This window comes from Rhinopithecus roxellana, unplaced genomic scaffold (genome assembly GCF_007565055.1).
Source record: "Rhinopithecus roxellana isolate Shanxi Qingling unplaced genomic scaffold, ASM756505v1 contig3980, whole genome shotgun sequence".
In the NCBI taxonomy this organism is placed as follows: domain Eukaryota; kingdom Metazoa; phylum Chordata; class Mammalia; order Primates; family Cercopithecidae; genus Rhinopithecus; species Rhinopithecus roxellana.
Genome location: NW_022142893.1, coordinates 1 through 25,335, shown reverse-complemented (window position 1 = coordinate 25,335; position 25,335 = coordinate 1). Strand labels below are relative to the sequence as shown.

Sequence of the window (25,335 nt, the reverse complement as noted above, 5' to 3'; positions counted from 1 at the left end):
TCTTACTGTTGCAAAATGGCATTCCTAAGCAAAGTACCCTTTATGAATTCTGACAATGAAATTAAGACTGACTTTCCGTTTTCAATCTGAAAGCTATTTTGGAGCTTTCATCATCAGCTAATGGAGTCTTACTTGAAGGGGGTCACATTTAAATTTCTAATAATTTTTATGTTATAGCCTGTGTGAACATACAAATTTCAGGTAAATTGAAGCTAATTCCTGCAGGAGGTAAGGTCATATTTAGAATTAGTCATTATTCATATTCTGAAAAGTGATGATGTCATTATGGGAGAGAATTTCTTGGGTTAAGACCATGCACTTAAAACTATTAAAATTCAAAAAACTGGATCACCATTACTGAATAATTAGTATCTGTAAGCTACTTTACTACAACAATTAGAGACCATTGAACTTACTGCCCTAAATCAGGAGATTAATGGAAATTGAGAGTGTTCTCACTTACTTGGCTATCTGGTTATTCTTGTTCCCTACTTCAGAGGTGAGATGATGTAAAATATTAATCTGGAAATATGATCTCCTAGTAGCATAATACTTTGGAAAGTCTTGTTCCTTACAAATAAAAGGCTACTCACAAAACACATATATAAGATGCTCTTAAAGCCATCAGCACTGAATGTCAATGGAACCAAATATTAAATAATAACTAGATTGCAAGTAAAGATTGATATATAATAAACAATGACTTTAGATGACTATTACCAAACTATTTCCAAAAAAAGAAACAGGAAAAGGAAAATTCAAAGGGCAGGGTGTTGATATTTTCCTTAACATTTTCGTATTAGCTACATGGTTTAATGTCTCCCAACTTTGCACAAATATGTAGGACTCACTTTTTGTAGTTAAGGCAATATTTTGCTTTTTATAATGAAAGCATTTTCCACGTTTTATTTCATTGATTAGGATAACTCATTTCATCAGAAAAGTAGCATCAATTAACATAGTGACACATTTGAAAATATGTGTTAAATTTACCAGTAGAAGTTAAATTACAAGCATAAGTTATTTCTCATTAGAAAATATTCTGAAGCATACAAGAGTCATTTTTCCCAATACCCATTTGACAAACAGGTCAATTGAGGTCAGGCAGAGTAGAGTAATGCCATTACTCTAATTCAGGACAAAGATTCACAACTTTTTTGGAGGGTGAGGGTAGTATTTTCTTTTATGATTAATATAATTTTGTTCTCAAAGTAAAACATAAACAGTATTGCTGTTCCATAAGACTCCTAAAACTATAAAACAACAGCGATTAGTTACTACTTTAAATTTTACCAATCTGTACATATATTCAAAAGATACAGGTCCATAACTCTTAAGATGCAATTTAAGGTGAAATAATAAAGCCGAAAAACTTAGAATTTAATATAAGTTTAATGGCTTTAGTATCTCTGTATTCGTTAATTTTTTCACCAGTTCTAGATGAACATATAGAGTAATTGATTTTTAGAAAACAAAAGAAAATTGCATACCTGAAAGACTAATTATCACATTTTGGAGCAAATTGTTATATTATTACCTTCAATAATACATGATAGACAATGTACAAACAATATTTAGATATCTGTTATCACTTTCAGAAAAAAATGAAATCATAAGAGAAAGTAAAAAAAAAAAATTGAAACCTTAATTCTTATTCTCTTTCTGTAAACTTTGGAATGAATAAATATTCTGTTTAAATGAGAAGCAACTTATGCCTTTGTCTTCTGTTGGAACCAAACTCACATTTGTACATTTCAGTTAAAAAGGCTGGTTATTCATTTGTTCTTTATTTTTTCTTTCCTTGATCTTGCTGAAACTATCTATCTTCTATTAGTGTGAAAACTTTGAAGATGAAATGCTATTTCACCAGAAAAATCAATGCTGTGTATTTGTGATCCTTAGTAATGACTCAAATGGGAATAGATATCTAATATAAAGAACTGAGTAAAAAAGAACCACCTTTTAAATAAAATTGGCTAAATGAAGTTAATCTCTTGGCCATTAACACTCATCAGTCATATACTCCATGGAATTCTACACAGCCATATAAAGAACAAAACTGTGTCCTTGCAGCAACATGGATGCACCTGGAGGTCATTATTCTAAGCAAATTAACACAGGACTAGAAAACCAAATACTACATGTTCTCATTTAGAAGTGGAAGCTAAACACTGAATACACATGGACATAAAGATGGAAATAATAGACACTGCAGACTACTAGACGGGGGAGGATGAGAAGGAGTGAGGATTGAAACACTACCTATCGGGTGCTATGCTCATTACCTGAGTGATGGAATCATGTATACACCAAGACTCAGTAGCACTCAATTTACCGATGTAACAAATCTGCAAAGGTACCTCCTGAATCTAAAATGAAAGTTGAGAATGGAAAAGAAAAACCACTCATGTGTGTAATATGATACCTTCCAAGTAAAACTTCCTCTGACTTACAAATGTGATTTATTGGAATAGTTTATGGTTTACAATAGAGTGTATATTCACAGTCCTTTATTTTACATAGAAAGAGGAAAAACTAATTTCATTCATGTGGAGTTATGAGAGAACAATTTCATAAAGAGGAAATATACTGCCAAACCAAAAAAAAAGCAAATGTATTTAATTTGTTATGTTGAAATTTTAGAGTTTATGAACTAACATGTTATTCTGTTTGTTTTTTTAGTTTCCAGGTTAACTAAAGTCTCAGCTTTAAACCAAAAGTAAGAGGAGACATTAAGATTTTCATTCTTTCTGGGTTATCTCCTTCCTGAAGAGCAATGGAGCCACTTTTAAATGGAAGAGGATTAATCATATCTCTAATTTTCTTCCTGTTAAAATTCTCAACAGCAATTGAAATACCACCCTCAGGTAAAGTTATAGCATTCAGTGTCTATTAATGGAATTTCATATTTGCATTTTGATTTTTAAGTAGAATACTTATGGATTGAGGATGTGACTTTTCTCCATATTTCTATATATTCTTTAGCAATCTGTCAAGAGAATTCATATTTATCTTTTTTGTTTTGTGGGTGGCTGATACACGACTGCTGTAATTATTTTGCAACCCAGGCTTTTAGTTCCTTATGCAAACTTAGAACATAACGAGAATAATAACCTAGCATTTTTCCATGTGTCTAGGATTATCTGCAATATTACCAACAATTTCACTTTTATATACTTAGGTTACTTAATCAAGATCCAGAAATTACTGACATTCAATCAATTATGTCAAAAAGGAATTGGATAAACTTTGTATTCTTTTTCAAAATGATTATATTTAAGAATGAAAACAATGAATTAGCAAAAAAAAAAGCCGTTTTACAAGTAAAAGTATAAGATGATATCAACTCTCAAAATCTATAGCATTATATAGTGTGCATTCATACTAAGAGGTTAGACAGTAGTTTGATGGAAATATATAAATATATTCTAACACATGTTGGTAAAATGGATGCAGATTTTTAACCATTATAAATCAGTTTGAACAAGTCATGGTAATTAATAGTTAAAAAGAAATACATCAGCATCAGCAGGACATGGTGATACATGCCTGTAGTCCCAGCTATTTGGGAGTCTGAGGCAGAAGGATTGCCTGAGTCCAGGAGTTCAAGACTATAGTGTGCAATGATCACACCAGTGAATAGACATTGGACGCCAACCTGGACAATACAGTGAGACTTTGTCACACACACACACAAAAAGCTAAAAAAATCTGCAAACGGAACATATGTAATAGTATATCAAGTCTGTCGCAAGTTTTTCTTATATTACAGGCATATGGGATCTAAAAGACCCATGAGAGATTATTAATACATTTTTATCCACATATTTCAGGAATAATCTCTATTGTCTCTTTTGTATATATTTTGGAGAGTTATTATATTAGAGGTATGTGTTGTTTATTAGAATCTTAGTATTATAGGTGATATTTGTGGATCTTCTAAATTCTAGAGAAATAGCCTTGAGCTCATAAAATTTAATAAATGTTAGAAAAGTGTTGAGACTTAACTAAAACGTTGCTTTTGAAGTACTCAGACAGGCTAAATGTGAATAGAAAAGGAAACAACTCTCTGACTATACATAATATAATGTATTTAAAAACTATTCTAAAGGCCACCTTAAATTACTTGATACAGCTATTTTATAGTATATACTTCGGAAAGCACTGCAATTTTAGTTCCATCCCCCCAGGTAGAAACCCCTTCTCTATTATTTTTGACAGATAAGTAAGCTCTGTTTTGACATTTCCATTTCTCAGGAAATTCCACTTATCTGACCTACAAATATATAGACTTAAAGTCTGCTTTACATTTGGCTGAAATCTTTCAGCCTCCTGAATATATTAGATTTCATCACTGACCAGCCTTTTTGTAGAAATGCTGGTCAGGAGACTAAAGTACCTTCATCTTTAGTGAATTCTTTTGGTTTGAGTAAGCAGTAGCAGGTTAAGAGCAAGCTCCTTGGTAATCCTGTGGAAAAAGGTTAGCAATTTCACATTGTCTTCCCGATAGCAACAAAGAGCCACTGAGATTCCTGATTCAGATTCCTGACCATAATCTCTGGCATACAAGTTTATTCTTCATCATTTCTTACTTTGTCAGTGGTGAAGGATATGAAATTTTGTATTAATTCCTGGCCCACATTTTTATTCTGGTTGTCTCAGTTACTTATGCATTTTCATGCTATAATGTCCTTAGACAACAATTGTTATAAAATATTAATGTCATGTTTTCAGAACATCTGAATATTATTCATTTATTTCAGGGCTCTAGAGCACTCACAAGTAAATGCAACTAAGGCAGGTATCCAATTTGAATGTCAAGGAGTCTGGCATCTCTATAACTGGCTTAATTATAGAGGAAAGGATTTATAATGTAGAATACACATTCTTATAAACACCCAAAGGTTATTAGCTCCAATCCCCAAATAATTAGTTATTGCTGAGCTTTTACAACTTTAGCAAATTTAGGAAAGAATAATGTTCTAATAAACATGTTGTTCACAAGTTATTAGCTGACATCTAAGGGACTGTGGCCATTGTGTCTCATCCCTCACCATTTATAAGTGCAATAAAATTTAAATAGTATGAATTTGCAATAAGCTCAAGTCTTGCTCTACACAGAAATAGTAGTAATCAGAAACAAAGTAAATGTGAATGAAAATACAGATATTTTGCATGTTGGTTTATGAATATCCAGTAGATAAACACTGAACTTGAACTAATATCCATAAGCTGGTAAAACTCACTTATCAGATTTATTAGGCAAGAGTAAAAATTTAAAAAAATAGAATTAATAGAAAAAAATTTAGAATTTGGAAAGGCTTTTAGTTTTTATTCTACTCTGGCTATCACTGCTCAAAATCTGGGTTGCAGAATTATTGGGGCCCCAGAGATACATCCAGATGGTCTGTGAGATCAATCTGTTTTTGTAATAAACCTAAGATGCCATTTTTTCATTTTCAATGTATTGTCCTTCGCTCTGATGATACAAAAGTAATGGTGCTGGGCATGGTGGCTCATGCCTGTAATTACAGGGCTTTGGGAGGCTTGAGGTCAGAGTTCAAGACTGACCTGGCAAATGTAATGAGACCTTATCTGTAAATATATTATATATATAATATTTATATATTTATATATTACATTTATATATAATATATGTATATATTTACTATATTTTATACATATTATAATTTGTGTGTGTATTTATATGTATGTGTGTATATATATATATAAATAGCTGGGTGTGGTGGCTCACACGTGTAGTCTTAGCTACTTGGGAGGCTGAGGCAGTAGGATCATTTGAGCCCAGGAGGTTGAAGCTACAGTGAGCCATGATCATACCACTACATTCCAGCCGGGCATTGGCATCAAACTTTACTAGTAGTCAGACGATACTTAATGTCCATATACTTAGAGTAAAAAAACTCTCAAAACAAAGCAAAACAAAAACAGTTTTGCCTAAGATTATAATTGTTGAAGCACTTATAAATTATTAATGTTATTAATTAACTACCTTGGAATACATACTTTCTAACATTCTAGTGAACTGGGAAGTAGGTATAAAATAATTATGCTATGTATCAAAGTGTCCATTTCTTGATTGCATGATTGCTTGAGTCTCTAGCTGGACATCATCTTCACTTTAAAGTTATGACTGACAAATTATGGTTTCTCAAATAGATATAGGTCAGATATTTTCCTGAAAGTGAACCAAGTGAGCCCATTCACTTCAAGGTAACCGACTAACCATATATAAGTCACTGATAAAATGACTTATCAGTGAGTGTTCAAGAAAACATTAGAACTGTGGAGGACACGTATTGTTTACTGTAAGCTTGAGAGCTTCCGGACATTTGATACTGTTGATTAGATCAGTGGCAATTCTAATAAGCATCAATTTTTGATATTCTGTAATTAAATGCATCAATATTTGGAAGACACAAAACTCAGTGAAAGGGTATTTTTTCCAAATGAAAGCTGCATGATGTTACAAAATCATTTGTAGATTTAAAAAAGTAAAATGGTTTAATGTTACAGAATATGAAAAGTTGATTGATAGTGTTTAGATTCCACATTGCAATGAATGTTTAAAAAACTACCACTTGTTGAGTTTTGGTGTTCTGTCTAAAAAGAATATCTACAATCATCAGAAAAGACTATAAAATTTCCCGTCATTTTTTAACTACATTATCTGTGTAAGGCTGAATTTTCTTTATATCTTTGAGCAAATCAACCCTATTGCAACAGATGGAATGCAGAGGCAGATATAAGAATCCATCTGCTTTCTCAAGAAATTACAGAGATCGCCTGTAGTTCTAGCTACTCAAAAGGCTAAGGTGGGAGGATTACTTGAGCTTGGGATTTCTAGGCTGCAGGGAGCAATGATCCTACCCCTCCAGCCTGGGTGAGGGAGCGAGACCCTGACTCAAAGAATTAGGAAAAAAGAAATTACAGAGATTTGCAATCATGTAAAATAATGCCATTCTTCTCACAGCATTTAAAGGTTTTCATAAAATACGTGATTTATTTTAACATAGAAATTTTAAATAAATTCGGAAACATTTTGAAAGACTTTTTCAGTTTTTATTTCTATTATAGTAAATATTGTTAACTATACCCCACATGAACAAATGCTCTTTGAGATGTCTTGTAATTTGTAAGACTGCAAAAGGGTCCTGAGACCAATACATTTGAGAGCAATTTATCTAGGCTATATCCTTAATATTACAAATGAGAAAACAGAGAGTGGTTCAGGGCCTGGTCCAATGTCACAGGTTGTAGGGGCGCATTTGCAACTCTACTGTGGAATAGTACTTATTTAAGTTAGGCTCTGTGCCTGTCTCCAAATTGCTTTTCTCATACTTTATTTGCCGAAGTCAAGTCACTGCTGCTGAACAGTTTGCATTTTCTTATGAATCAACCCTGTCCTTTTATCAGAGATTCTAAGAACTATACTAAAACCGGATGTCTCCTTTTGAAAAATATTGAGTGCTCATCAGCAGTAGATCTTTACACACATCATGCTCTATGTTTATTTGAAAGCTTAATCCAAGTTGTATTTCCAGCATTAGTAAATGTATTTTATAGCTGCAATTCTCAGAAATGTAATCTCGTTGCTCTACTAGGTGAGAGGCAAAATCACTTCCTACTTTTTTTTTTTTAACTTTTATGAAAGAGTCTCATTGTCACCCAGGCTCAAGTGCTGTGTCTTGATCGCACCTCACAACAGCTTCAACCTCCTGGGCTTGACATTAATCCAGCTAATTTTTACATTTTTTTTGTAGGGAAGAGAGTCTCCCTATGTTACCCGGGTTGTTCTTGAACTCCTGGGCTTAAGCGACCCTTCCACCTCAGCCCCCCAAAGTGTTGGGATTACAGGTGTGAGGTACCAAGTGTGGTCCACTCCCTACTTTTTAAAGTTGTGTTTGTCTTGTAGATTATTTATCAAACACTAACAGAGTTTGTCACAAGATGAGAGGATATTTGAATATAAAGAATCTATTAATGCTATTATGCATTAGTTATTATTTTATAATAATGGTTATTAGTAAGTTAAATTTTCTAAGGAAATGGAGCAAAACTCAAGCTCCCAATAGATAAGTGAGAAAAAGTTATAAAATGAAAACTTATTATAAATGACGAATAACAAGCACTAAACAAGCCCATGAAGGAACATTTATTAACCCCCCCAAAAAAAGAAAATTAAAGAGAAGGAGTTTATATTTTCCTTCGTAATAAATGCTAAACTACTTTATTATTTTGAAATGCTGGCATTCACTAGTGGGAAAAATATAGAGAACCACTCTACTTTTGTTAGTTGTGTATATATTCTGTGGTGAAATGATATATACAATTTACCCAGAGTAATTACCATTTGTGTCCATGCCTGGAAATTTATCATAAATCAGTAATTCAATAAAGGAAAAATCTATTTACTCAAAACGCCTATTGAAATACTTTACCAGGAAAGAAAAAAAATGGATAATAATATCATAACCAGTATTAGAATTATTAAAAAATATAGCATATCAATGGGAAGAAATAATGTAAAAGCAGTACATTAATTATAATGTGTTTATAGAAGCATGGAAGACTACAAACAACTTTCAAAGTGACTGGACCAAGTAAAAATGCATATGCATGCTAACATAGATTGAATGCCAATAATTTTAATAATATATATTTTAAAGTTGTGATGACATAGCAACTTTTCTTCTGCTTTAAAAATTGTTACATTATTCTGGGTTTAAATAAAATGAACATATACTAAAACATGAAATGATGGCAATGAAGTGTATTCCTTAGAAGTAAGTACACGTTGCAAAGAGAGAGTGAGATTTATTTGGATTTTCACTTTTGTACCATCATTTCACTTATCAGTATACAAAAGAGGTTTAAATTGTTTTCATTATAAATTAACCTTGCCTAGTGTTTGAATAGTGCATTTTTAAAGTACATATTTTAATATTTAGTTCAACAGGTTCCAACAATCATAAAACAGTCAAAAGTCCAAGTTGCCTTTCCCTTTGATGAGTATTTTCAAATTGAATGTGAAGCTAAAGGAAATCCAGAACCAACGTGAGTATTCTTTCAAACTAAGTGATTCTTTAAATGTGCACTGTTCTTAATGCTGTTCTATATTCTTACCATAATAGCTTGTTGGACTATGAATCTACATATGATTAAAGCTAAGGGTTTACAATAAAACAATATCCATGCAAACAGATATAAAATTAGGTTATTTTACATATGTTCTTCTGCCAGTTGAATTATTTTGACCATAAACTAAGGGCTGTTATTAAAATACTTAGAGTAGTCTTTGGTACAGCAAAAATACTCAACAGTCCCTTAGTCTACAAATAAATAAGGTAGCTAAAAACTAGAAGATCCTTTATTCTACTTAGTAAAATGTAGCATTTATTAAGTCAAAGTTTGTAAACATCATTCTACACATATTCATAATTGTATGTCTTTAAATTTAAACATCTTATTCTGTGGATAGGTTGTTACTTGATTTTTTTTAAGCTGTCATTGAAATATTGTCATCTCAAGTGGCAGAGTACTATTTGCATGATATACTACTATCTAGTATTATTTTATTTTATAATTAAATAATTGTTATTCTAGGTGACCATAATCACTGATGAGTTTTTTCGAAATACCTCCTATTTTTGGGGAGGGAGAAAAAAATGTACATGTATTGGAAGTGAGAAGGGAGAATTTCCAATATTAAAATTCTGCGTGATTCTAAAATGGAAAGCAAAGCTTCGTACTTCTATTAATCTGCATGATTATCTTATATTCATTAAGAATATACATATTTGATGAAAACTGATGATTTTCAATTGTATCATGACTATTATTATTGCCTGATAATTTGATATTTAATTATCATTAGTGACCCATTAACATGCTAAATTATAATTATTTCTATGTTTAACCAAATGGAATATATTCAATCAATATATGTAAGTATAGATAGAATTACAATGGAAAGAAGGATAATTTATTCAATCAGCATGAATATATTGATCAATATCATGATATATTAATAATTAGCTGAATTATTATGTTGAAAAGTAATACCATACACTTGTCAACAATGAAATATAAAACACACAGAGACGTAAGGTAAGTCAGGAGGGTAGCTGGGTAGGCCTACTCCTAATGAGAATACATGTCCGTGAAGGTTTGTTATTCCTGGTGGAAGAATAATCACATAGATTAGTGGAAGAATATGGTGCCCTGAAATATACCCAAATTTACATGGGTAATTCCAATATACAATGCTAAGTACAATCTAATTGGGAAGTCATTATTTGTCTATCAGACTGATAAAGATTTAAAGAAACTTTTAATGTCGTTGTTCATAGAACTGACACTCTAGCATACTGGGGTGGGAATTTAGCTGCGTACATTTTTTATCTAGAATATAATTTTGCAACATTTATCAAATACTGTAAAAAAGTTTTTAATTATTGCTTTCTTAATCTCATTTCTAAGGAATTGACATATTGAAATATTTGGACAAGTACCAAAGAATAAATATAGGGTTTTTTTTACAATATTGTTCATAAAAGGAAAGACATTGAAATGGTTAAAAGTAATTAAAATAGTAGCCATATGACAGAAGATAATGTAGCTATAAAAATTGTCTTTAGTATCATTATAATAATGGAAAAATCCAGTTGGCCAAATTGTATATTCAGTGTGGTTAGAATATGTGACAAAATTCTAAAAAATACTAATAGGAAATATTATCAAATGTAATATAACGGGCTTGTGTGTTTTGGGATTTTGAGTGAGTTCCTTACACACACACATACATGAACAGAAATTATATGTTTCTTGTAGTCTCCAGAATATTAATAATAATCTTATATTACCTTTCTAATGAAAAAATAAACAAATAATTTTAATTTAAAAAAGCAAAAGCTAATTTCAATTTTAATCTTCCCATTTGTGAAGCTTTTTTATGGACAGTAATATTTCTCGGATTCTTCTGAGACCCTTATTTATATCTTGTTATATTCCATTAAGTACATACTTTTTATTATAAAATGTCTTGGTTTTGTCATTTTTATGCAGTTGTTAATATGTACTCTAAAAATATGTTATTATTTTTCAGGATTATTAAGTTTAGTTTTATTTTTTAGATTTATGTGGACTAAGGATGGCAACCCTTTTTATTTCACTGACCATCGGATAATTACATCTAATAATTCAGGAACATTCAGGATCCCAAATGAGGGACACATATCTCACTTTCAAGGGAAATACCGCTGCTTTGCTTCAAATAAACTGGGAATCGCTATGTCAGAAGAAATAGAATTTATAGTTCCAAGTAAGTGCTATAATGGGAATTTCATTTTACAAATGTTCTAGTGAAGTGTTAAATAGGACTTATATTGGGTTCCAATGAAATAAAGCAATTATTAATTAAATCAACTTATATATGTCTTGTGTTTTATTTATAAGGAAAAATTTCCTCCAGGTTTTGACACTTAAAATTGAATGACCTTAGAAAACAACATAATTTGACTCTGTTTCAGTAATCTTACATCTTACATGGAAAAATACAGTATCTGCTTTGCCTTATATGATGAGAATTAAACATATTATTAGCTAAACTTGGCTAAATTCCATGCAGTAATAGATAATCCCAAAACCTCTATGTAAACACGAAGTTATTCCTTGATAAAGCAATTTGCTGTGGGCCTGGCAACTCTTCAGGGCAACTGTTTTTCCTGCAGCCTTCTCGCTGATCTCAGCTAATGGAGACATCGTCATTCTGTGGTTGCCTCTTGTGAAACATGCCATTTTGATCAAAGAGTCTGGGTCAGGAACATGAAAAATTGTATACAGGCTCTTCAATACTTCTGACAAGAAGTTACACAGGCAAACTCCTACTCATGTTTTGTTAGGTGGGGCAAAGCAAGTTGCATAGTCCCACCTAATATCAATAATATGATGCTCATTAGGAAAGGAGAACCAACTATTGCTAATGTTAACCATAAATAAAAATTATGTAAAACTGCAAGACACTTTGCTATTAGTGGTGTATTTATCAGTAACTGTTCCCTGAAGTAGTGTACTTTATTGGTAGCTTCTTTGCCCTATGTTCATGGGATATCCATGACTACCTTTTATATTTGATCATGTTTTCCCACTGTTCTTAAGATATCCACCATTACACAATTTTAGCCAAAGCTTTTATAGGGTAAATTGTTAAGTTTAAAACTGTCAGCTAGCTTCTATTAGGAAGTTCTTCTTTCAGAGTCCTAGACATGAAAGTATTTCAGAGAAAGTTCTAGCGTTTGCAAAATATGAACATTTGATTCTGGGGGTGCAGAATGCCCACAAACTTCAGAAAAACAAATGATGAAGAATATTGAACCCAAAAATTCAAGGAGGGCATTCATTGTATTTAAATTGTCCTAAAGTCCTTATATAATTCTAGAGGAAGGAATATAGGTCAAATTTAGACTCAGATATAAGGTGTGCATCTTAAAACTTATATTTACCCTAAAATTATAGAAAAATATTATCACATTATGTGGTTGATGGGGGGGTGGGGAGAAGAAAAAATAAAGGAGAGAAAAAAATGTGAGGCAAGTGGAAAGAAAAAGAGATAGAAATAAATTCAAATATATCACAAATCAAAGATAAAAACAAATAGAATAAATGCTTTGAGTTAAAAAAAAGCTATAAACTTTTTACAACACATCTATCTAAACCATAAGGATACATAATTGTTGAAATGAAAAGATGGAAAAGACATCCCAGATAAATGCTTTCCAAATGAAGGTAGGTATGACTATATTATTATCAGTCATAACACACTTTATTTGTAAAAGCCTTCATGGAAATTAATTTACTAGACATATATAATATTAAAATGCATGAAGCAAAAATAGAACTACAAAGAGAAATAGACAAATTCACCATAATAATGAGATATTAACATATCTTTTTCATTATTTGCTAACTCAAGCAGAGAAAAACATCAGTAAGCACATAGAAGATTTAAAAGTACAATCACAAGCTCCATCTAATGAAAACATATAGGATATTGTAACTAAAACAGCAAAATGAGTTTTTTCATACACACAAGGTAAAAGGTTATATTTGATGATATATTTGGTCTATGAGGAAAACATCAAAATGCAATTAAGTTAGAAATCAGTAATAAACAGAAAACTTAAAAAACTTATATCTTTGAAAACTAATAAATATATTCTTAAGTGAGTCTTAGGTCAAGTACCAAATGGTACGGAAAATAGCATATATTTTGAAGTGATGACAGTGAAAACGCTACATAAGAAAACATGTTTGATGCAGTGAAAGCATTATTTAGAGGAATCTTTATCATTTTAAACACATATTAGAAAAATATAAAGTATGAAAATTAATGATCTTAGCTTATTAGGTAATATAATTTTAGGATAAAAATGAATTAGCTAATTTAAGGCAACAAAATGAACTACAGTGAAGGGAGAAAATAGTATAAAAGCAGAAAATACATTCAATAAAGTGGTGTGTAATTTTTGTAGTGAAAGTATCCATATTTATTAAAAAACATTAAAAAGATCTAGATAAACAGATAATAAGTAAATTATTTCTATTTATTAGAAGAACCAATACAGTTAAAATGCTTATTCTTGATGTGTTGATATATAGAAAAATTGAAATCAGAACACCTACAGTTTGGTTTTTATTTCTCTGTTTGTGGAATGTGACCAGCTGATTCAAAATATATTTGAGGAGCAAAGGGCAAAATTTGGTAGAAATTCTTAAAGAATAACAAGTCATAAGGACTTCTTTTCAGAAATCAAAATTCAGCATAACACTTTAGGAATTAAGCAATTCTGGCTTTGTGCAGGGTTAGACAAATCAGAATAGCATAGTAAACCCAGAAACAAACCCTCACATATATAAAAACAGTTGAGGGAGTTAGCATATTAGCATGGATTTCTCTGTCTCTCTCTCTCTCCCTCTCTCTCTCCTGCTCTCTTTACTTTGAACTAAACGTTGTGGAACAATTGATAATTCACATAGAGAAACATTTATATGGACTTCTACCTTGTATCATATAAAAAATCATTCAGAGTCAATAAAAGGCTGAACAATGAAAAGGAAAAAACGTTTAAAAAAGTTAGACAATTCAAACAATATATTTATCACCAGGGTCATAAATACAGAGAAAGATTTTTTTTTCTTTCTTTCTTTTCTTTCTGGCTTGTTTGTTTTTGACAGGAACTCACTCTCTCCAGGTCAGGCTGGAGTGCAGTGGTGTAGTCATGGCTTCATGGCTTGAACTCCTAGGTTCAAGTGATCCTCCCATCTCAGTCTTCTGAGTAACTAGGACTACAGGCGAGTGCTACCATGCCTGGCCAATTTTTATTTTTATTTCTTTTGTAGAGATGGGATCTCACTATGTTGCCCAGGGTGGTCTTGAACTCCAAGCCTCAAGCAATCTTCCTGTCTCAGTGTCCCAAACTGCTGAGATTTACAGGCATGAGCCACCATGCCCAGAGTGGGACGATTTCTTTAGTCATATTAAAGCCTCATGAAGGAAATCATTAAGAATATGTTCTCCTACATTTTATTTTAGATCCTTCTTTTATCGAAAGACTATAGGAAGAAAGTAAAAACAAAAATAAGCCACAACTCAAAAAATTATTTACAATGCATATAACTAAACATAGTATGTTTTCATAAATAATTTTAGAAATCTTTAGAAAAAATAAAAATGACAAAGTGACAACATATATAAACTTGAACCTCAGACTGGAAGGCCAATAAAATGTGAAAATGTGTTCAACATCATTAGTTACCAGAAATAGACCTATTGTACCCCTAGTGATAAAAGCACTTGATTCTACCCAATTGGGAAATATCAGAAAATCCGAGAATAAAAATTTTAGGTTGCAATATACAGCCAACAGAATACTTATCCACTACCGATGACAGTCCAGTTTACTGCTTGATCTTTGGAAAACATTTTGTAATCCCTTCCTTAGTTGAAGATGCTCTTACTTATGACCCAATAACTCCATTCCCTCGCTCATGTGCATGTGCCTCTTGTCCATATATACCAGGAAGATCTGTGGTCACATTGTTTGGATTTAAAAATATGCTGGAAAAAAATACAACAGGCCACTCAAAGTAGAATGGATCAATGCATTATGCTCTATTCATATCAAAAATACTACACAATAGTGAAAAAAACATCAAGAATATGTCGCGCAATAAAAGTAAATCTTGGAGAAATTTGAAATACGTAAACGAGGCAGGCAGATCATGAGGTCAGGAGATTGAGACCATCCTGGCTAACACAGTGAAACCCCGTTTCTACTAAAAATACAAAAAATTAGCCGGGCGTGGTGGCGGGCACCTGTAGTCCCAGCTAATCGGGAGGCTGAGGCAGAATGGCGTGAACCCGGGAGGCGGAGCTTGCAGTGAGCGGAGATGGCGCCACTGCACTCCAGCCTGGGCGACTGAGTGAGACTCCGTCTCAAAAAAAAAAAAAAAGAAAAAAAAAAACGTAAAACTGACTACAATTTTGATTGATATAATTTTATGGTAAAATTATAGTGAAAAATAAGAGAATGATAAAAACAATATTCTTGACAGTAGTTACCTGCAATGGAAGTGAAAATTGGAAAATGGAAGTGGGGGTTCAGATCAGCACCAGACAAAAAGGTGATGATGATATTCCTATTTTGTAAAATGGGTAGTCAGTGAATGGATTTCTATTGTATTTCTTTCTTTGTGTTTTTTACATTTATTCTATAAACAATCATTTTACATTCTCAAAATGAGTAAGTGTGAAGCATCCTGATTTGTCTCAAGTGAACATTTCTGAGTTACTGAGATATTTTAGCATCAGAGCAGTGACATATCAACCTGGAAATTGTCCTCAGGAGTTTGGATTTGAATTGACATTCAATAGGCAATGTCCATGAATCCTGGATTAGAAAGTATTGTCATGAAAATTGTGGTTGATAATAGTGAAACTATATATTACGTTTATATAGTTAACTGAAGTAAGTTAAGACCAGAGAAAGAGACAGATTAAATATCTGTTGTAGGAGGCAAGTCATGAGGGTGATTCCTAACCTAAATTCTAGTGGTTGCTATGGAGACACAAAGGAAAAGGAAGCAGCTAGATCTATTGCAAAGAAAGGAATGGCAGAATTTGGTTTAAGATTCTGCAATTAAATGATTTCAATTTTTTTCTGTCATTATCTAGGCAGACCAAGTGAAGACATGAACAATATAAGGATAATTCTGACCAGAATATGAGAGTATTGTATTAAGAGATGGGAGTTGGATCTGAGCTACGTTGTTGGATAATTGCTCTTTTTTTTTTTTTTTTTTTTTCTTTGCTGCTGCTGCAGAAAAGAGCAAAATAAATTAGGTTTCTTATGCATCATTTCCAGCCTCTCCTGAAATTACTTCATCATCTGACAGCTTTCTGCAGCCATCTATATATTGAATAGTAACCCAACCCAATCCTTAGGAGTTTATAAATCAGAGACAATTTACAGCTTCCTACAATCTTTAATCGATTATTCTCTTAAACTGTAGAGAATTGGTTCTTCTCATATATTGATAGAAACTTTGTGATTCAAATGTTAGAGCTTCTACTTCCCAATCTCCTGTTAACAAACAGAAACCTTTGTATACAATGTTCAGTTTTCTATTTTCAACAACATTGCAGTTAAGTTTGCTAGGGAAAGAGTGAAAGAAAAAAAAAAAACAACCACCACCAAAGAATCAGAATGTACCATTTTTATATACATAAAAAATTATTTAACTAAATGTGTTATCCAAGACATGGCATAGGGATTTTGTCAGTGAACTATTCAACAATCATTCTGAAACTCCCATAACACACCAGCCACTTTCTAGTAATTTGGGATCTAACAGTGAATAAAAACAAAGACTGTCCTCCAGAAATATACATCCTGTGCATGCACATGGTGATTGGATCTGGAAAAGAAGGGAGCTACTCTCTTGCCTTCATTATCCAACTATCAATAAGGTTAAAATGATAATATAAATAATCCTAATTTGACTGTTGAATCTACTCACCCTCTTCAGTGCACAGATCAGATTTCTCCACTTAGCATTACTGGCCTAGTGCAGCCTAGATTAATTTTTTCTTTTTTCTGAGTTTTTAAACAACTTTTTTGTTTGTTTGTTTGTTTGTTTTTGTTTTGAGATAGGATCTTGCTCTGTTGCCCAGGCTAGAGTGCAGTGGTACAAACACGGCTCACTGCAGCCTCATCCTCTTGGACTCGAGCGATCCTCCCACCTAAGCCTCCCCAGTAGCTGGGACTACAGGCATGTACCACCATGCCTAGCTATAAACAACTTTTTTGAAGTATAATTTACATGTCATAAAAATTTTACTTGTTTTAAGTGTATAATTAATACTTTTTATACATTATTTATTTATTTATCTTAAAGATGGGGTCTTGCTATGTTGCCTACACTGGTCTCAAACTTCTGGGCTTAGGTGATCCTCCTGCTTCAGCCTCCTGAATAGCTGGGATTATTGGCACATGTCACTTTGCCCAGTCAATGACGTTTTAGCAACTTTTTTTAGTGAAATATCATTATAGTCTAGTATTAAAACATTTCCATCACCACAAAAAGATTTCTTGTGCCCATTTTCAGTCACTCTTTGTTCCCATCTCCAGGCCTGAGGCAACCACCAATCAACTTTCTGCCTCTTTAAATGTCCAGAAATGGACATTTCATATAAGTGGAATCATGTATATGGTCTTTTTCATATGTCTTCTTTCACTTAGCATGTTTTGGAGGTTCATCCATGTTGTAGCATATATCAGTAGTTTGTTCCTCTATATTGCTGAACAGTATTTCACTACATGGATATCATTTACTGTCAATCCATCCACCAGTTGATGAACGTTTGAATTATTTCCATTTTTGGCTATTATAAATAGTGATGCTGCAAATTCTCTGGGGTTATTAAAACATTTACTTGTGTACTGTTTCGGACAGTCTATCCATTGTCATATGTATTAATTAGGATCCTTAAGAATGAGAAAATATACCAGACTATCACATCCTTCCTGTTCTGCATTGCCTTGTAGATGTCACAAGAATGCATACTATACTTTATTTGATTGATTTATTGGTTGATAGGCTGAAGAATAAAAGAATGAATAAATGTAACAATGCAATTTGCACATCCTATTAAAATAGTCTAAGAAACGGCCAAAAAGGATGAAATCTTCTGTATAATAATTTAATGAAAACTAATTAGAAATATTCATGTGCTGGTTTCTACATTTGTGTTAACATAACTTCCTCAGATTCCTCAGGACAATTTCCTCAAGATAAACCCTGGCTTTTTACTGCCCTGATTTTGGAGTGGGAGTGTAGGAAACCTGGGTGTTGTAGCCTATGCTAAATTCTCCTACTATTAAGTGCAAATCAACAAAAACAGATCAATTTGTTCAATTAAGGGTGCAACGTTGAATTCTAAAGCTTTAATTAAGTTTGAGGATTTTACTCTGATTCACCAAAGTATGTGAATGCCTGGAATGAAATAGGCTGAATTGGGTGTCCTTCCTTAGCATGAATTCATTATGAGCTCATGGACTGAAAGCCAGTGTTATTTCTCTGTAGTCCTAAGTGGATTAATGGGGTACTCTGCAGGAAATGGGAATCAATTAAATCTCTTTACTGACGGAAACTGGAGTTAGGGGTGATAAAGTGTGTGCACTCAGTAGCATGCATTCGTGACAATGATGGCAGACTGTGAGCAATTTGCCAAGCATCTTTAAGTGACATGTACGGCACTCGAAAGTTCACCAGGCTAGTCCTATAAACAGAGTGCCAAGTCAAAATAGATAAAGCTTTTTGGTATGGGAAGATTCGTCCAATGATGGAAAAAGGGGAAATAATTCAATAAGCAAATCATAGGTTCTATATGAAAAGCACAGCATTTTCTTCCTTCTGTCCTTCATCTCCTCTGAAAATGTTAATTCAAATAATTACACAAAATCACAGAAGCTGCTAAGATGCAGGCTATAGAGAAAATCAGGAGCAGCCACAGAAGAAAATTCTCTGTCCCTTTGCCCACCTTGTCTCTATGCATTTGGCTGTACCATGCAAAGTGAAAATATTTGAGGAGTAGCCAACATGTCTTGAATAATTATTAAGTGCTTGGTCCTATTTTAATCGATTCATGTGAAATATTTAAATTTCAACATAAATCAAATGAGTTAGGTGTTATTACATTTCCCATTTATGAATGAGGGCACTGAAACATGTTAAGTAGCAGATTCAAAGATCACGTAGGAAGAGATGAAGCCAGGACTCAGGCCCAAGCAGTTAACTTCAGTGTTTATGGATAACGTGATGCCACATGGTGTTGTCTATACTTTGATGACTCAGGTAACACACCCTATAGATGAGCAAAAAGGCATTGTACTTCTTTGTTGAAAATACCTTGATACGAGATTACAATATCATCTAGAAATAGGAAAATATAAGGAAACCTCCTATTTTGTTCCTTGAGTGCCAGAGAAAGATAATCTGTAGTGTTGCATAACATGGTAGCGGTTAAGATGCCAGTGATTTTTTTTTTTTTTTTTTTATCAAAGTGATTAGTTAGCATGAATTGTATTTAGTTAAATTTCCCTGATGCCATTTCACTACTACTCTTCACTATCAGGCATGTTGGCATGATGGGATTACACAGCTTAGGTTTTATTCTATCCCTACCCTTAAGAAGCTTCTACCCTGGTGAGGCATTTGAGGAGCCTAGAGAGATGAATTCAGAGGATTCTAAGACGGCAAAGGAAAACAAAATGAGGTACAGAAAGGTGAAGATATTGGTCTGAATCTTTGTAACCAGTTAGTTTTCTAGTGCCTGGGCTAGAACCTGGTTTATGCTATAGGATATCCTATAGATATAAATTCTGTTTTCAGAAGACTTCTTTATTTCAGGAATGTTATTTTTCTGTATATTACATTGAAATAATTGTGATGATGAGTTTTCAAAACTCATTGACAGCACCTGAAGACTTAGAGCTCCTGCAAATTTTGCATTTGCAGGTTGGCTTTGCCTTGATAGTTCTAGTAATAAGACTCACGTGCAGCTAACTTGTCTGTAGGAAAGTTTTTCCATGACAGATTTTAACTGGGAAAGTTTTCAAAAACCTACATGTGAATATATTTGAACGTCACTTATACCCTTGGTGTTAGTTGTTGCTAGAAATCCGTCCATGACACTGAATAATAAATGTGAAAGCCTCATTGAGAAGAGTGAAGAGATACATTCTGTGATATGCTTGCTTTGCTTTGCTCATGCAAATAGATTAATAGTGGCTTTAGATAGAAAGGAAATTGATCTCATCTAGACTTGCTTATAATGGGATTTCCAAACATTCTTGAAGTTCTGCCTAGGTAGACTGTTATTTGCAAGTTGATTCTGATCCCTTTGCAGAGAGGCCATTCAGAATCAAGTCCAGTCTTGTTGAACCAAAGTTAAATGATTTTTGGTTTTGGTGTTGATGAAGTACCCATGTGAAATATATTGGCAAGACAAAGGAGTATAGTTACCTCATGTACAGAAAAAATTACTGTTTTTAATTTACTTTTAAAAAGTGTTATAGTTGTCCAAACTCAACAATGCTAATGTTTATCACCAGATAAACGCAGTAAATGCCACTGGTTGGAGTTATTTTTAAATGGAGCCATTTCTTTATTTGAATTGAAGTAGACTTCATGTCTGCTGTTGTGTTATAGTAATTAAATTTCACATTTACCTGTGAATGTTAAAATTTTCACTTTTTTTTTTTTTAAGATGGAGTCTAGCTCTGTCGCTCGGGCTGGAGTGCAGTGGCCGGATCTCAGCTCACTGCAAGCTCCGCCCCCCGGGTTTACGCCATTCTCAGGCCTCAGCCTCCAGAGTAGCTGGGGCTACAGGCGCCCGCCACCTCGCCTGGCTCGTTTTTTTGTATTTTTTAGTAGAGACGGGGTTTCACCGTGTTAGCCAGGATGGTCTCGATCTCCTGACCTCGTGATCCGCCCGTCTCGGCCTCCCAAAGTGCTGGGATTACAGGCTTGAGCCACCGCGCCCGGCCAAAATTTTCACTTTTTATCATGCCATCAAACTCACTAAATAGTTTCAAAGTCAAAGGATAAGACATAAAAAATCCTGAAAAAGTAATGCCATTTGTATCTCTTCTAAAACCTTAAATTTATTGATGTATAAGTATGCATCCCTGTTTTCCAATATTAATTTTGTATTTAGTTGAAAGCTGTTCTGAAGATTTATGGCATGTGATAACAGTTTTGGTAGAGTGCTAAATTTTCTTTTCTTATTGTTGGTGCCTTAGAAGCCAGTTGAATTACAAATTTACATTTTCAGAATTAGAATTGTATAATCTAGATTTATTTAATGCAAGGATGATAATGCTTCACTGGCAGTACTATCTGTTCGAATTGCGAGATTTTTTTGAATGCTCTCAGGGAGCAGCTCTCCAATTAGGGATTTATACATCTTATTAATTAATTACTTTACAATAGATATTATCCAGTGAACTGCGTATTCATATTAGGCACTGTATAGTTTGCTTGTTATCGAAGTGGATTACATGCCCTTTCCATTTTCTAATCCATATTTTATTTCCTCTGCCGCCTCTTGTATCTGAGTATAAATAGATTCACCAACTACCCAGCAGCACCAATAACTTCAATGCCAGTGTTTACTGGGCTTCAGTTATAGCGAATAAAACTAAACAAGTGGTTTGAATTTGGAGATTTGGGTACATAAACGTTTTGTATATTACTATGCCTTATGTATATAAGGTGTACTTTCTGCAAAATGTTTTCCATAACATTTGTTGTCAATCAAAGCCGAGGCTTTACCAAATAGATGGCATGATATTTTATCTACAAGCTCTTAATGTAGTGAATATACTAAACATACATTCCTGCCGTTTGAGGGAAATTTCATGCTACCTATAGCAAAAATGTGATTCAAAGATGGATGCTATTTCAAAAATGTTTCCAGAGACTTTCTAAAAGGAATCTCAAGGAATGAGTTGAGCAAGAGGAAATCCACTAAAAGACTGTCACATGGCTGAATGTATAAAGAGAACCGAAGTCTGCCTTCCGAAATTGCAAAGGCAGTGTAATAACCACACCAACCCCTGCAATGTTAAGCCTTGAAAAGTCCTTGAATTTAGACAAAAAGCAATTCACTGTAACCAGCTGGTGCATCAATAAGAGAAATGTCAGCAAATTCCCTCAACCTCTAAAGGCGTGGATGGGGGTTGAGGGGCTATAGGACAAATATATAGGAAGTGCACAAAGCTTCTCAAGAAGAAATTTTACGGTAAATGAGTAAACCTTTAGATTTCCAAGAACAATGAAAATTAGCTGTGAATCATAATTTAAGAATGAAATATACAAATAGAATACCTTCTAATGAATTCCATCAAGTCGGGACTGTTATAAACGCCTTCCTAAGATCTCCTCCACAAGAGACTGTGTAATTCTGTAATGCAAATTCCCCCAACAAAAGTTGAAAGACATCAATGTGACGTTCAGGAAGAATACATTTTGAATATCCTTATAAAATCAATACTTCCATAAAAATATGAAACTTTGGTGTTAGATTTCAAATTCTGCACAATTCTGACTTATATATTCTTACTATAACTGCATTGCTCTTTTAAGAAATTGACTCCAGTGTGGGGAGGAAACAATAGGTTGAAATATTTACAAGTCTTATTTCCTACATCAATTCCATTTCATTTAAATTTTTATTTACTGGGAGTAATTTCAATGTGGATGGCTCTTTTTGCAACTTAAAGTGGTCAAATTTGGCTTTTCATTGTATTCTTACCATTTTCTCCATATGGGCTTAGAAGTTTTTATTTCATGTGATTAATGCACTGAATGGAATATTTGCCAATGACATTCAAGGCCTTCCCAATAAAGCGAGAGTTAGAGATATGTAACTGCTCAAAGTGAAATCAGTGTTTGGAGAAAAAGATTTAACATTTATCAAAGCTAAAGCAGGAAAATCCTGTGACTCTGGGTTTATATCTCTGCCCAGAGAAATATGCACAAGTACGTTATTGCCTTATTGTTGTCACATAACAAAAATATTATTGTCTGGGGTTTCCAAACGCAGAAGTATTTTTAAAGTTATGTAAAGATGCACACCAGTTTCTTAATAATATTTATCTCTGCAGGGGAGATGTAAGAACCAGGATCTGTAGTATATAATTTATTAAAATTGCCCAATTTTGAAAAAAAAAAGAATGCATTAAGATATTTGTTGTTATAGTCAAAGTTAATTTTAAAATAACACATTGAAATGATTTTTTATACCAGGTGTTCCAAAATTCCCCAAAGAAAAAATTGACCCTCTTGAAGTGGAGGAGGGAGATCCAATTGTCCTCCCATGCAATCCTCCCAAAGGCCTCCCACCTTTACATATTTATTGGATGAATATTGGTAAGTAATGCTCTGTTCCATCAAAAAATGGGGACATTTTAATTCTATCCATCATATCAATAACATAATGAATCCAAACTGAATAAAAATAAAGATCTCTTATTTTTTTCATATTTGAAGAGGAGATGCTACTAATATGATAAGGTTTGTCTATGAAGACAATACTTTCTATATTTCAAACAGTGCTCTCACCTTTGGAATATAGATCATGTGAAAGCTGAGGATGGCATGGGTTTGTGTTGCTAGCTTCATCTTTCTTTTTAGTAACGCTCTACCTGCTAATTGCAGTCACCTACTGATAAATTAGTATTAACTTTTTTGCTTAATTTTCTAAAAGGTTTGCTGACTCCGATCTGAAATTCTAGTTTTGTAAAGTCCACTTCTAGAATATGCCTTAGCAATGCTCTCTACATGTTTTCTCACTATGAACCAAAGAGAAAAATGCTATTTGTACAGCACTCAGAAGAAAGCAAATGAAACTACTCTTAGGTACAGCCAATTGTTCCAGACGTCAGTTCCCCTAGAAACTTCCAGGCTGCAACCAGAATAGGGAGATTAATATCACAGATAAAACTTTTGGAGAGCTTTTTGTTTTTTATTTTTAAGTCATGTTTTAAAGAAACATGATTCTCAGAAAATAATTAGGGCATTGTCCGCATTGACCAGTTTTCAGTTAAGCCAATTCAGACTCATAGAGCAGAGGTAGAGACCGAGATGGTAAACAGTTTACCACTGTTTGTCTACCAGCAGCCTTCTGTGGTTAATGGTAAAAAGCATGCTCCCAAGGGTTTTCCTCCTGTTTTTGTTTTGTTTTGTTTTCCTTTTTGCTCATTGTTCCTGTAGTAAGACCAGACTTGACAGGAATTAAAGAGCAAATAGGAAAAATCAAATGAAATAATAATGTAAAAGAAAATGAAAAAGGAAGATGAAGCACAATAAGGGACAATTGCCCTTTTCAATGACAAGATATCTCTTTTCAGAATTAGAACACATCGAACAAGATGAAAGAGTATACATGAGCCAAAAGGGAGATCTATACTTCGCAAATGTGGAAGAAAAAGACAGTCGCAATGATTACTGTTGCTTTGCTGCATTTCCAAGATTAAGGACTATTGTACAGAAAATGCCAATGAAACTAACAGTTAACAGTTGTAAGTCCAAATAATTTATTGTTTCACCATGTATGCTGAATGCAAATGTGTCTGTAATTTCCTTCTGGCTGAAGCCATTTAAAGCTGGGTTGATATTTTCCGCCATTGTTCAGTTCAACTCTAGAGACTTCATCCAGATGAAATAGACATCTGCAGCTGCAGATCCACAGTAGCTCTGTCTCTCACAGCCAGGAAATCAAATCTCAATTCACAGGACAAATGTATTTCATCTGACGTCTGCAGGATCTTGTCATTTTCAATGGGTGAAATATACAATGAAATTCCAGGGTTTTCTAAGCAAATCTTGGGCATTGATTCACTGTGATCTTGGGTAAACTGGCAGACTGAAAATGGGGGAGAAAACAACAGAGGCAAAAAAAAAAAAAAAAAAAAAAAGGAAATTTTTATCACCAAATTGGCAAACTTACTTGAATGGCTCCTTTCCCTACTTGATTCTGCAGATGCCAGCCTGGGTTCCCAAATGGGAAAAATAATTAGAGGGAGGAAGAACCGTAAGATTCAAAGGGAAGAAATAATCCACAACAGTTTGCTGACTGAATAATTGGCCCTGGTATAGTTGAAAGTTGGCATTACCATTTCATTGTTTAATTTGGTCCGTGATTTTTTTCATTTTTGTGTGTAGATACGCCATGCCAGGGCTTCACTA

The 25,335-nt window shown here is 33.3% G+C and overlaps 1 protein-coding gene across 1 annotated transcript; it reads left to right on the top strand.

Moving 5' to 3' along the window:
* The first annotated feature begins 2,683 nt into the window (after positions 1 to 2,683).
* On the top strand, positions 2,684 to 24,682 carry LOC115895950 (neural cell adhesion molecule L1-like protein). Its single transcript, XM_030926478.1, has 5 exons — positions 2,684 to 2,867; positions 8,973 to 9,078; positions 11,157 to 11,344; positions 23,395 to 23,517; positions 24,498 to 24,682. The coding sequence occupies exons 1-5, from the start codon at positions 2,777 to 2,779 to the stop codon at positions 24,680 to 24,682; spliced, it is 693 nt and encodes a 230-aa protein (XP_030782338.1). The 5' UTR covers positions 2,684 to 2,776.
* The last annotated feature ends 653 nt before the right edge of the window (positions 24,683 to 25,335 follow it).

Excerpts from the sequence above, each read along its gene's own strand:
- LOC115895950 (XM_030926478.1), top strand. The coding sequence starts at position 2,777 with ATGGAGCCACTTTTAAATGGAAGAGGATTAATCATATCTCTAATTTTC. Across the intron at positions 11,345-23,394 it reads AATAGAATTTATAGTTCCAA|GTGTTCCAAAATTCCCCAAA; the intron begins GTAAGTGCTATA and ends TTTTTATACCAG. Across the intron at positions 23,518-24,497 it reads TATTTATTGGATGAATATTG|AATTAGAACACATCGAACAA; the intron begins GTAAGTAATGCT and ends ATCTCTTTTCAG.